The sequence below is a fragment of the Ornithorhynchus anatinus genome, chromosome 3 (assembly GCF_004115215.2).
Source record: "Ornithorhynchus anatinus isolate Pmale09 chromosome 3, mOrnAna1.pri.v4, whole genome shotgun sequence".
NCBI lineage: Eukaryota > Metazoa > Chordata > Mammalia > Monotremata > Ornithorhynchidae > Ornithorhynchus > Ornithorhynchus anatinus.
The window spans coordinates 16,393,573-16,406,868 of NC_041730.1; the positions used below are offsets into that span (position 1 = coordinate 16,393,573).

A 13,296-nucleotide genomic window follows, 5' to 3' on the forward strand; every position below is an offset into this window, starting at 1 on the left:
GCAAGTCACTTCACTTCTCTGAGCATCACTTATCTCATCTGTAAAATGGGGATTAAGATGGTGAGTCCCATGTGGGACAGAGACTGTATTCAACCTGATTAGCTTGTGTCTATCCTAACGCTTAGAACAGTGCTCGATGTATAATAAGCACTTGACAATTACTGCCATTATTATTATTAAATCGTTTCCCCCTTCCTGAGCAGGGGTTGGATAGTGGGAAGTGGAGAGCTCTGTCTTGACAGCCCCCCGCCCCCAAACCTCCCCTCTCCACTCCCATGCAAGGCTCTCGGTTTTGGTTCGTGCCGGGGTATGGCTGTTTCTTGCTCTGCCTGGGCAGAGTTTCTGAACTTATGGAGTTCAGGAGTGCGGGCAGAGAGAGGCCCTATTTTTCCAGAGGCTTTTCGAGAACACAGCTAATGCCATATTAAGCCCTCCTTTCCTCTTCTCCCACTCCCTTCTGCAATGCCCTGACTTGCTCCCTTTTTTCGTTCCCCCCCCCCCCCCCCTCCACAGCCCCACAGGACTCAGGTGCATATCTATCATTTATTTATATTAATGTCTGCCTCCCCTCTTGGCTGTAAGCTTGTTGTCGGCAGGGATTGTGTCTGTTATATTGTTATATTGTACTTTCCCAAGCGGTTAGTACAGTGCCCTGCACACAGTAAGCACTCAATAAATACGATGGACTTTCTTATGTTCTCACCCTCCTGGAGTCAGTCTGGGAGTAAAAAAAATAAAATAAAATAAATGGTGGTATTTGTTAAGCGCTTACTATGTGCAAAACACTGTTCTAAGCGCTGGGGGATACAAGGTGATCAGGTTGTCTCACGTGGGGCTCACAGTTTTAATCCCCATTTTACAGATGCGGTAACTGAGAGACAGAGAAGTGAAGTGACTTGCCCAAAGTCACACAGCTGGCAAGCGGTGGATCCGGGATTCGAACCCATGACCTCTGACTCCCAAGCCCGGGCTCTTTCCACTGAGCCACGCTGGGTAAACTAGGTAGAGGATGCTGTCATCCCGCTGAAGCCTAAAAATAGCATCGGGACGAAGGGAGGAGCATGATCAGCTCTCCCAGATGCCTGGCGCGGTCTAGTGGATAGAGCCCGGGCCTAGGAGTCGGAAGGACCTGGGTTCTAATCCTGGCTCCTCCACTCGTCTGCAATGTAACCATGGGTAAGTTGCTTCACTTTTCTGTGTCTCAGTTTCCTCATCTGTAAAATGGGGATTGAGACTGAGCCCCATGTGGAACAGGTACCTGTGTCCAACCCGATTAGCTCTATCTACTCCAGTGCTTTTCACAATGCCTGGCACATAGTAAGCACTTAACAAATGCCACATTTATTATTAGTAGCATTATCCTGCTTCCTAGATGTGAAGGAGAGAATTGGACTGAGGGTCCCGGCCCTCTGGACAACATCAGGGGACGGCGCACCTTCTATTTCCCTTTCACTGAAAGAGCAGTGACGTACGTCCAGTATCCGGTCTGGCTCTCTGGCCCTTCATCATTTCGGTCCATGAGAGAGAAGGAGACTGATGAGAATGAGGGGGTTGTTGCATTCACTTTATTGCAAAGAGAAACGTGGGTTAGTCTACATCAGCTAAGCCTCTGCATTGAAAGAGAGTGATTTGTGAACTGAGAGAGGCAGGGGTGGAAATGATCTGTAGATGGCAGGAAGAAATATTTGAAAATTTTCAGATATTCGGTCTTTGTTCACAGGCGGTAAGTCCGTGGCAATTTCTCGAAGCTAGGAAGTTCAAGGAATTAATAAGCGGAACATTTCTGACTGTTGTAGATGAGATTCTGAAATAGAAATGGAACGTTTGCCATTACAATGAAAGCCTTGGAGTTTTTCATGGGCTAGGGATTCAATAATAACTTTTTGGACTCAATATTTTGATAGATTCATTCGTTCGATTGTATTTATTGAGCGCTTACTGTGTGCAGATAGATCTCTTAGCCAAGGTATGTTCTAATCTGGGTGCTCCCTAGGGTAAAAACCATTTATCAGGAATCAGGGATAGGAAACAGGACAGGGACTGTTATAGCTGCTGTAGCTGAGGCTGGGATCACTGTGACTGGAGGCCCAGAACCTTCTCACTCTGACTCTGTGGAAATGGAAACCATTACCTGGGGACCCCTGACAACCTTTTAGTTTAGAAAGAGCAAGGTCGAGTGGAAAGAACATTGGTTTCGGAGTCAGAGGACCTGGGTTCTAATCCCAGCTCTGTCAATTGCTGGCTGTGTGACCTTGGGCAAGTCACTTCACTTCTCTGTGCTTCACTTCTCCTGTTCTCCCTCTTAGTTAGACTGTGAAGCCCTTAGAGGGCAGGTACTCTGTCCCACCTAATTAACTCGTAACTACCCCAGTGCTAGAACAGTGTTTGACACATAGTAAGCACTTAACAAATATCATTTTTTTTTTAAAGAAAAGGTTGGGAGCTTCTTGAAGGCAGGGGACATGTACCACATATCTGTTATACTTTCCCAAGTGCTCAGTGCAGGGCTTTGCACGCAATAGAAATTCAATGAACACCAGTGAATAAATGCAGGACAGGGATCGTGTCCAACCCAATTAATTTGTATTCATTCAGTCATATTTACTGAGCACTTACTGTGTGCAGAGCACTGTATTAAGCCCTTGGGAGAGTACAATATAACGATAAACAGACACGTTCCCTGACCACAATGATCTTACAGTCTAGAGGGGAACACTCGTAACTAACCTAGCTCTTAGAACAGTGTTTGACACAGAGTAAGCGCTCAACAACCTTAAAAAAAATGGATCTGAGTGGTCCCGGAATTGGACTCGGTTGGGTTTTCCCACATTTCCACTGAAGGACTCAAGAGCTTAAGAGAATGGAACAAAGAACTCCTCAGGAAGCCAACTTGGGAGGGGAAGGTCCTGAAGATCCGAAAGCTTTCTGGGATTACTCGGAATGGAGGAAAGGGGTTTCAGGAAGGTTAGACTGAAATGGAGGACTGCTTATCTGTCTCAGATCTAATAGTTGAGGTACTTGTTGAGTGCTTACTCTGTGCCAAGCACTGTACTAAGCACTATGGTAATAATAATAATAATAATTGTGGTATTTGTTAAGCACTTACTATATGCCGGGGACTATATTAAGCTCTAGGATGGATACAAGCAAATGGGGTTGGATACGGTCCCTGTCCCGCGTGGGGCTCGTAGTCTTAATCCCCGTTTTACAGATGAGGCAACTGGGGCACAGAGAAGTTAAGCAATTAGCCCAAGGCCAGACAACAGACAAATGGCAGAGGTGGGATTAGAACCCATAACGTTCTGACTCCCAGGCCCATACTCTATCCGCTAGATCATGCTGCCATATTGCCCCATATGGAGCTGATATTCAGAATAGGAGAGAGAGCAGGTATTGAATCCCCATTTTACAGACGAGGCACAGAGAAGTTAAATGAGGTACAAAGAACTTAAGTGACTTACCCAAAGTCACACAACTGGCAAGTGGTAGAGCCGGGAGTAGAACCTAAGTGTTCTGACTCCTAAACCCGTGTTCTTCCCGCTAGGCCACACTGCTTCCCCAAATATTAGGACTCAAAATTCTTGTCAGGCTGTAACATTTTAATGGTCCCACCCATGTCTCTCATTGCTGCCCCTCTCTCTCCAAGTCACATTATTATTATTATTTATTGCCAGATTTACCCCATTCCTTCTTCTCCTGTTTTATCAATCCCCCTAGCCCTTTTAGACCGGGAGTCCCCTAAGGGCCAGGACTTAAGTTCGAATTACTATCCGTGTCTTTCCCCAGAGCCTGGATCAGTGCTTCGCCTATTGTAAATGGTTAACAAACATAAGAAATAAGAAGAATACTTCTAGTGTAACAAATACTCTTTTGCCTTACAACTCCAAATGCTGGTTTCCTGGAAACTACAATTCCTTTTAGACTGCAAGCTTGTTGTAGGCAGGGAATATGTCTACCAACTCTGTTGTACTGCACTCTCCTGAGTGCTTCGTAGAGTGCTTTGCACAGAGTAAATGCTCAATAAGTTATGATTGATTGACTGGCTTTCGCTTCTGGGTATCCATTTCATATTCCTCTGGTCAAAGACTCCCGCCCCTCGATATACAGACATCCACTTTCCTCTCAGCGAAAAGTAGGAGGGTCTAGAAGGGTGGATGGATGAATCACTAGAAACCCAGAGAGAGTCTCAAGATATTAAATGTGTGCCTCCCCTGCTACATTGTAAGCTCAATGTGGGCAGGAACGTGTCTGCCGACTGTTGTACTGTACTCCCAAGCACTTGGTACAGTGACCTGCACATTCCTTAATTCAGTCGTATTTATTGAGCCCTTACTGTGTGCCGAGCACTGGACTAAGCGCTTGGAAAGTACACTTCGGCGACCGATAGAGACAATCCCTACCCAACAACAGGCTCACGGCCTAGAAGAATGGTGGTCTAGAATAATGATGGTAGATACAACGTAATGCATGTCGTAAGCGCTCAATAAATACCACTGATAATAGTGAACTAAAACCAAGATAAGCCCGGGGATCGTGTCTACCTATTCTACTGTACTCTCCCAAGCGTTTAGAACAGCGTTGTAGACTGTAAGCTCATCTCTAGACTGTAAGCCCGTCGTGGGCAGCGAATGCGTCTTTACTGTTATACCGTACTCTCCCAAGCGCTTAGTTCAGTGCTTTGCACGCAGTAGGTGTTCAATAAATACGACTGACTGAATGAATGTTCTGCATCCAGTAAATACCACTGACTGTTTGAAGGAAGAAGCATATCAGAAAGCGGAGGAAGGGTCTATTTCATTTCTCACAGTCCCTGACTGATTCTCAACTGGCACAGAGGAGTCAACTTCTCATTCCAATGGCTGGGGAGGAAAGGGTACCATAATTAATATTACTGCAGCACCTAGTGTAGTGCTTAGCACATAGTAGGTCCATAATTTATCAATTAATTAAAGGGAGCGGAGATTTTGCAGATTGGAGAGGAATGAACACCCTGAGGGGTTGGGTTTCAAAGAGCTAACTGGCCAAAGAGTTATCATTTGGGATTGGCTGGAAATTCTCAAGTCTTGTCAGAGACAGGTTGAGATTCTAACTCAAAAAGCTATGGGGTGGCGTGAGTATCTACGGCTCGGCGTCCATGAGACCCCGAGAAGTGGCTGGCGGGAAGTGGGGGTGACCCCGGTTTCTGGAACTGCGGGCAAGGAATGTCAGCGTCTCCCCGGGAAGGGAAGTCCTGATGGGTGGGCGGAGGAAAGATGATTAGGTTTTTTAATATTTAAGGGCAAATCAATGCTCTGAAATTGGAGGATTTCTTTTCCCCCAAGCCCTTGGGGAAACAGCAGGGGACGGAGAAGAGCAGACGAAGAAAGACAACAGGATTTTGGATTTCCCCCACGCCTCAGTGACGTTATTCACATGGAGATTACCATTAAATCTAGAGTGAGGTCCAAGTTTTGTGCTGGTTGTTGTAAAAAGCAGTCCTTTGCTTTAGAAATAGCAATTCTCATCGAGTCAGTAGTAATGTATTTTTCCCCTGCGTTAAATAGTTCATCCTTGGTTCCATTGATTGCCAGAGTTAGCATATTTTGAAGCTCTGAGCATCCAGAACCTGAAAAGTAAAAAGTAAAAGGTGGGTTAAACCTTAGCTAGGTTAACTGAGAACATATTTTAGGCCATTTATCTCTCTCAATCAATAACAGTTTGGAGGATTTATTCTGTGCAGAGTACAGAGAATGCTGGGGAGAGAAAATAGAGTTAGTAGATAAGACCCCTGTCCTCTAGTACTTACTGTGTGCAGAGCATTGTACTAAGGGTTTGGGAGAGTGCGTTATAACAGAGTTGGTTGACCCATACCCTGCCCATAGTGAATTTACAGTCTAGAAATAAGTTTGGAATTTATCCTGGAATTCTAGAATGATTCTAGAAGCAGTGCTGCCTAGTGGATTGAGCACAGGCCTGAAGTCAGAAGGACTTGGGTTCTAATCCTGCCTCCACTACTTAATAATAATAATGTTGGTATTTGTTAAGTGCTTACTATGTGCAGAACACTGTTCTAAGTGCTGGGGGAGATACACGGTAATCAGGTTATCCCACTTGAGGGTCACAGTTAATCCCCATTTTACAGATGAGGGAACTGAGGCCCAGAGAAGTGAAGTGACTTGCCTACAGTCACACAGCTGACAGGTGGAAGAGCCGGGATTCGACCCCATGACCTCTGACTCCCAAACGCGGTCTCTTTCCGCTGAGCCACGCTGCTTCTCGTTGTCTGCTGGGTGACCTTGGGTAAGTCACTAAACTTCTGAGAAGTCCACTGAGAAGCAGCGTGGCTCAGTGGAAAGAGCACGGGCTTTGGAGTCAGGGCTCATGAGTTCGAATCCCAGCTCTGCCACTTGTCGGCTGTGTGACTGTGGGCAAGTCACTTAACTTCTCTGTGCCTCAGTTCCCTCATCTGTAAAATGGGGATTAAGACTGTGAGCCCCACGTGGGACAACCTGATTCCCCTATGTCTACCCCAGTGCTTAGAACAGTGCTCGGCACATGGTAAGCGCTTAACAAATACCAACATTATTATTATTATTATTCTCGGTGCCTCCATTACCACATTTGTAAAATGGAGTGTAAGACTGTGAGTCCTATTTGGGACATGGACTGCGCCCAACCTGATTAGCGAGGATCTACCCCAGGGCTTAGTAGAGTGCCTGGCATGTAGTAAGTGCTTGACCAAAAAAAAAAATTTGTCATCGGTAAGTATTAACAGAAGTTACTCAATTCAATTCTCCACTTTTATCAAGCAATGAGATTAAGTGAGCTAACTTTAAAAAAACTTTGAACTAACTTTAAAAAAAAAGCACTTGGGACAGTATCCCCAGTTCTTCCAGTGTTCACATTTTCACTCCGTGTTTTAGTTAGAAGGTTGTGAAGGAATCAGGAAGGAGATGCCCATCAGATGATGCCAGTAAATAAATAATGATAATAATGTTGGGATTTGTTAAGCACTTACTATGTACCGAGCACTGTTGTAAGCGCTGGGGTAGATAGAGGGTCATCAGGTTGTCTCACGTGAGGCTCACAGTCTTAATCCCCATTTTCCAGATGAGGTAACTGAGGCCCAGAGAAGTGAAGTGACTTGCCCAAAGTCACACAGCTGACAGCTGGCGGAGCCGGGATTAGAACCAATGACTTCTGACTCTTAAACCCGTGCTCTTTCCATCGAGCCACACTGCTTCCAGTAACACGTCACGGGGTCTGAAGACAAAACTGGTAACTGTAAGCCTGTCAATGGGCAGAGACGGTCCCTATCTGTTGCCGATTTGTACATTCCAAGCGCTTAGTACAGTGCTCTGCACATAGTAAGTGCTCAATAAATACTATTGAATGAATTGAATGAATGAATGAATGATATTCATCAAGTACTTATTATGTGTCTAATACCGTTCTAAACCCTGGGGTAGATACAAGCTAATCAGGTTGGACATGGTCCCTGTCCCACATAGGGCTCCCAGGCTTGATCCCCATTTTACAGATGAGATAACCGAGGCACAGAGAAGTGAAGTGATTTGCCCAAAGACCCACAGCAGATAAGTGGTGGAGTCTGGATTAGAACCCGCATCCGTCTGACTTCCAGGCCTGTGTTCTATCTACAAGGCCATGCTACTTCCCTAGGCCACGTTGGACACAGTGAACGCAACTGCGTGCGCTGTCCTTAACGTGAGGTTTGGATAGAACGCAACCCTCACGAGAAGCAGCGAGTCCTAGCGGATAGACCTCAGGCTAGGGAGGCAGAGGTCGTGGGTTCTAATCCCAGCTCCCCCACTGGTCTGCTCTATGACCCCGGGCAAGTCACTTCAGTTCTCTGTGCCTCAGTTACCTCATCTGTAAAATGGGCATTAAGACTGTGAGCCCCACGTGGGATAACCTGATTACCTTGAATCTACCTCAGCGCTTAAAACAGTGCTTGACACATAGTAAGCGCTTAACAAATACCATTATCATCACAGTAAGAGCTTAGTAAAAATACCATAAAAAACCCCCAACCCTCATAGGAGAGCTGAGGACACAGTGGAAGTCTAAGACAAGGTCACTTCCCGCAAGGAGTTCACAGCCTAAAGAGGGAGATGGGCACAAACGAAATTTTGGAAGCAGGAGAAGAAGCTGAGACACCAGGTAATAGCAAGAGTATGGAAAGATGAATCAGTGAATAAAAAGTGAATTAGTGGACATATTCCCTGCCCATATTCATCATTGCAGACCAGCTGGTCTAGGCTAAAAATCCTTAAGGGTAGAAGCCGCATCTTCACCTTTCTTTTGACTCTTCACCGTGCCTCTAAAATGCTCTGTTCCCATAGGCACCCCGTTTTTTTCTTTATGGTATTTAAGTGCTTTCTATGTACCAAGCACTGTATTCATTCATTCAATATTTATTGAGCGCTTACTATGCGCAGAGCACTGTACTAAGCGCTTGGAATGTGCACTTCGGCAACAGATAGAGACCATCCCTGCCCAATGATGAAGTGCTGGGGTAGATACAAGCTAATCAGGTTGGACACAGTACGTGACCCACCTGGGGCTCCCACTCTTAATCTTCGAGAAGCAGCGAGGCCTAGGGGCAAGAGCACAAGCTTGGGAGTCAAAGGACATGAGTTCCAATCCCGGCTCCACCACTTGTCTGCTGTGGGAACTTGGGCAAGCTACCTAACTTCTCTGTGCCTCGGTTCCCTCAGCTGTAAAATGGGGATTAAGACTGTGAGCCCCACATGGGACAGGAACTGTGTCCAACCCGATTACCTTGCTTCTACCCCAGCGCTAAGAACAGTGCTTGACACAAAGTGCTCAATAAATACCATTACCACTGTTATTATTATTCTTTTCATTATCAACAATCCCCATTTCCCAGATGAGGTAACTGAGGCCCAGAGAAATGAAGTGACCTGTCCAAGGTCATATAGCAGACATGTGGCGGAGCCAAGACCAGGTCCTTCTGATGCTTGAGCCTGTGCTCTAACCACTAAGCCACTCTGCTTCTCAGTGCCTGTACTGACTTCTGACTGTATGTTGGAAGAGACACAATTTGGAGGATTCAAAGTGCCATGACTGGAGCAGAGGGTGGGTGAAGCAGGGAGTCTGGCACGTGCCCTCCATCTTGGGTAGCTCCACTGCCCACCATCATTAATAATAATGGTGGTATTTGTTAAGCGCTTACTATTTGCAAAGCACTGTTCAAAGCACTGGGGGGGATACGAGGTGATCAGGTTGTCCCACGTGGGGCTCACAGTTTTAATCCCCATTTTTCCAGATGAAGCAGCTGAGGCACAGAGAAGTGAAGTGACTTGTCCAAAGTCACACAGCTGGCAAGCGGCAGAGCCGGGATTAGAACCCACGACTCCTGACTCCCAAGCCCGGGCACTTTCCACTGAACCACGCTGCTTCTCGTTCCACCCAAGCCTTTCCCCACTCAATAATAAGGGAAGGGAGCCGGGTGACTGGGGATTTTTCTGCTTACCAAGCTGGGGATGGGCAAAGGGAAGGGAAGAGGGAAACAAAAAGCATCAAGATACTGCTCAGGCAAAATCAGCACAAATATTATGTTATCTTTGATTTTTAATTGTTCTTCTCTGCCTGTCTCCTGTCCTTCGTAGGGGGTGAGCTGGGATGGTATGTTATATTTTCTTTGAAAATTCCCAAGCGGCCGGTATAGCTCTAAATACGTTGAATTATTATTAAGCTTATTAAGCTCTAGATTCCAAAGCACCGTGTTAAGTCCTGGGATAGATTCATTAATAATAATAATGTTGGTATTTGTTAAGCGCTTACTATGGGCAGAGCACTGTTCTAAGCGCTGGGGGTAGATACAGGGTCATCAGGTTGTCCCTCATGGGGCTCACAGTCTTAATCCCTATTTCCCAGATGAGGTAGCTGAGGCACAGAGAAGTGAAGTGACTTGCCCACAGTCACACAGCCGACAAGTGGCAGAGCCGGGTTTCGAACACGTGACCTCTGACTCCCAAGCCTGTACTCTTTCCACTGAGCCACGTTGCTTCTCTAGTAGTGAAGGTATTTATTGAGCACTCACTGGGGATGCTGTACTAAACAAAAGGCTTGGGAAAGTACAACCGAAGCATAAGACACCTTACGCGTTAATGGGAATCAGATGCAGAGAAGCAGCGTGGTCTGGTGGGCAGAACACGGACCTGGGAGTCAGAAGGACATGGGTTCTAATCCCAGCTCCGCCATATGTCTGCTGTGACCTCGGACAAGTCACTTCTCTGGGTTTCAGTTACCTCATCTGTAAAATGAGGATTAAGACTGTGAGACCCATGTGGGACGGGGACTGTGTCCAACCTGACCTGCTCGTATCCCTGCAGCGGCTTAGAATAGCGCCTAGCACATAATAAGTGCTTAACGAATACCACAATTATTATGATTAATGTTAAGAAATAATGATGGTGATAATGATGACATGTCACATCCTTATTCCAGTCTTCCATTCCATCTTTGCTAGAGATATAAAACTTCCCAGCACTTAGAACAGTGCTTGGCACATAGTAAGCGCTCAACGTACCATAATAATTATTATTCCCAACAATCGGCACTGTGGGTAGACAGGTAGGTCACTGAAAACATCTCTTCCTTCCATCGAAACCCTTGTTAATATTACGTACATCCTTGCTCTCTAGGTCTCTGGCTCTGATTCATTTTTACTTCATTTCTGCATGTTTTCCCCTCTAAACTATAAGCTCACTGTGGGCAGGGGAAGTGTCTGTTATATTGCTATATCGTACTCTCCCGAGCGCTTAGTACAGTGCTCTGCACACTAAGTGCTCAATAAATATGACTGACTGACTACATATCTTCCCCCTTTGACTATAAACTTGTTCAAGGCAAGAACCACATCTTTTCATTCTGTAATACTCCCCCAGGCCTTTGATCCATCATTCACTCATAAATTACTGAGCGCTTTCTGTGTGCGGAGCACTGAACTGAACAAGCATGGCTTAGTGGAGAGAACCCAGGCTTGGGAGTCAAAGGTCATGAGTTCTAATCCCTGCTCTGCCTCTTGTCAGCTGTGTGACTGTGGGCAAGTCACTTAACTTCTCTGTGCCTCAGCTCATCTGGAAAATGGGGATTAACTGTGAGCCTCACGAGGGACAACTGGATTACCCTGTATCTACCCCAGCGCTTAGAACGGTGCTCGGCACATAGTAAGCGCTTAACAAATACCAACATTATTATTATTATTATTCGCTGTGCCTCAGTTACCTCATCTGGAAAATGGGGATGATGACTGTGAGCCCCACGAGGGACTCCCTGCTTACCTTGTATCTACCCCAGCGCTTAGAACAGTGCTCGACACATAGTAAGCGCTTAATAAATACCACCATTATTATTATTCATTCATTCTAGTATTTGCTGAGCACTTACAATGTGCAGAGAACTGTACTAAGAGCTTGGAATGGACAGTTCGGCAACAGATAGAGACAATCCCCGCCCAGTGAAGGGCTCACAGTCTAAACGGGGAGACAGACGGCAAAGCGAAACAAAATATAACAGAGTCGGTAGACACGTTCCCTGTCCCCAACAAGCTTCAGTACAGTATTTTGCCTACGGGAGGTCTTTACTGAACACCACTGATGGGTTGATTGATGAACCCACTTTCCTGATTTGAAACAACCTTGCTAAGTTCGGATTTGATAGCCTATATTGGTTAACTTAGTCTTTTCCCACCCCCTTCTGCATCACCCAGCCCCACAGCACTTATGTACACATCCATAATTTACTTATATTAATATCCGTCTCCCCCTCTTGACTGTAAGCTCACTGTGGGCAGGGAATGTGTCTGTAATATTGTCGCGTTATTCTCTTCCAAGTGCTTACACACAGTATAGTGCCCTGCACGCAGTAAGTACTCAATAAATATGATTGATTGATAATGAAGCAGCGTGGCTAAGTGGAAAGAACATGGGTTTTGGAGTCAGAGGGTCTGGATCTTAATCCCGGCTCCACCACGTCCCTGCTCTGTGACCTTGGGGAAGTCATTTAACTTCTTTGTGCCTCAGTTCCCTCATCTGCAAAATAGAGATTCGATACCTCTACTCCTTCCTACTTAGACTGTGAGCCCCATGTGGTATCTGATTATTTTGCATATCAACCACAGGGCTTAGTACAGTGCTTGGCACTTAGTAAGAGCTTAACAAATACCAGAACTACTAATCAATCATACTTTTTGGAGCGCTTAATGTGTGTAAAGCGCTCTACAAAGTGCTTGGGAGAGTCCACTATTACAGGGCTGGTAGACCGGTTCCCTGTCCACGACGAGAAGCGGCATGGTTTAGTGGATAGAGCATGCACTCCGCTGCAGGAAGCTGCAAGCGCTGAGGTCAGGGCTAAGTGCTCAGTACAGTGTTTTGCACACAGTAAGTGCTCAATAAATACGATTGATTGAATGAATGAGTATCCGTGTAAGATGGCGGATCCCTTCCCCGACCCAGGAGGAAGCCCAAGGAACCCTGTTGCTCCGGTGAATTTCCCCTAATGTGGGAAGCTTTTCCAGTCAATCGCTTGGGCCGCCACACTTCTAAACAACGACGAGAAGGTCATCGAAGGTGTTTTATCTCCATATGCAGCCGACGCTCTCTCTCTATGTTCATACGCTTTCGATTATGCTTCTATATTAAAAAACAAATCCCCTTCCGCTGAGTTTATCACCTCTCCTAACAGTTCAAACCGCAGTCGTGTTTCTTTCTGAAGCCGCTCTCCAGCTTCGAAATCTCTCAGCATCTCTCTCCCACCTCATCACCCTCTCTTCTACCTGGAAAGTGCCTCGAACCGGCCTCCCGGGCCCGGGTCCCCCAGTCCCGGATCTCCAAGCCCACCTTCGGTCTTGACGAAGGTTCGGCCACGGGCGGCTTCGAAGCCGTGAGGCCTGAGGGGAAGAATCCTTATCACGGCTCCGGGATACTTACCCGCATAGCAGCAGAGAGGAAGGGTAACCAGAACAAGGACGATTACCAGCTTCATGGTTGAGACGCGGATGCTTCACCAACCAGGGAACTCAGTTTGGGAGTGAGTGCAGGGAGGTCTCCTATATATTCTTGAAGGAGCAGTCTCTGCCCCACCCCCGGGGGATGATGTGATGGGTCACAAGGCTTCCCGAGGTTGGACTGCCCGTGTCCCCGGCCTTCAGCGAGGACCAATGAGAAATACGGACAGCTGTGGAGCCACGGCTGTTGGGGACCGTCAGGTGGACGGAACAGGATGTTTGTGCAGGACTTAGAGGGGTCAGTCAGGTTTGCGTACTTTCAC

General features: G+C 46.5%; 1 protein-coding gene across 1 annotated transcript; it reads right to left on the reverse strand.

Annotated features, from left to right (window-relative positions):
- Positions 1 to 1,549: 1,549 nt before the first annotated feature.
- Positions 1,550 to 13,035, reverse strand: LOC114809960 (secretoglobin family 2A member 2-like). The gene is made up of 3 exons (XM_029058916.1): positions 12,957 to 13,035; positions 5,424 to 5,605; positions 1,550 to 1,804 (listed from the first exon to the last, which is right to left on the reverse strand). Exons 1-3 carry the CDS (start codon positions 13,009 to 13,011, stop codon positions 1,766 to 1,768), a joined length of 276 nt encoding a protein of 91 aa, XP_028914749.1. The 5' UTR covers positions 13,012 to 13,035; the 3' UTR covers positions 1,550 to 1,765.
- Between the last annotated feature and the right edge of the window lie 261 nt (positions 13,036 to 13,296).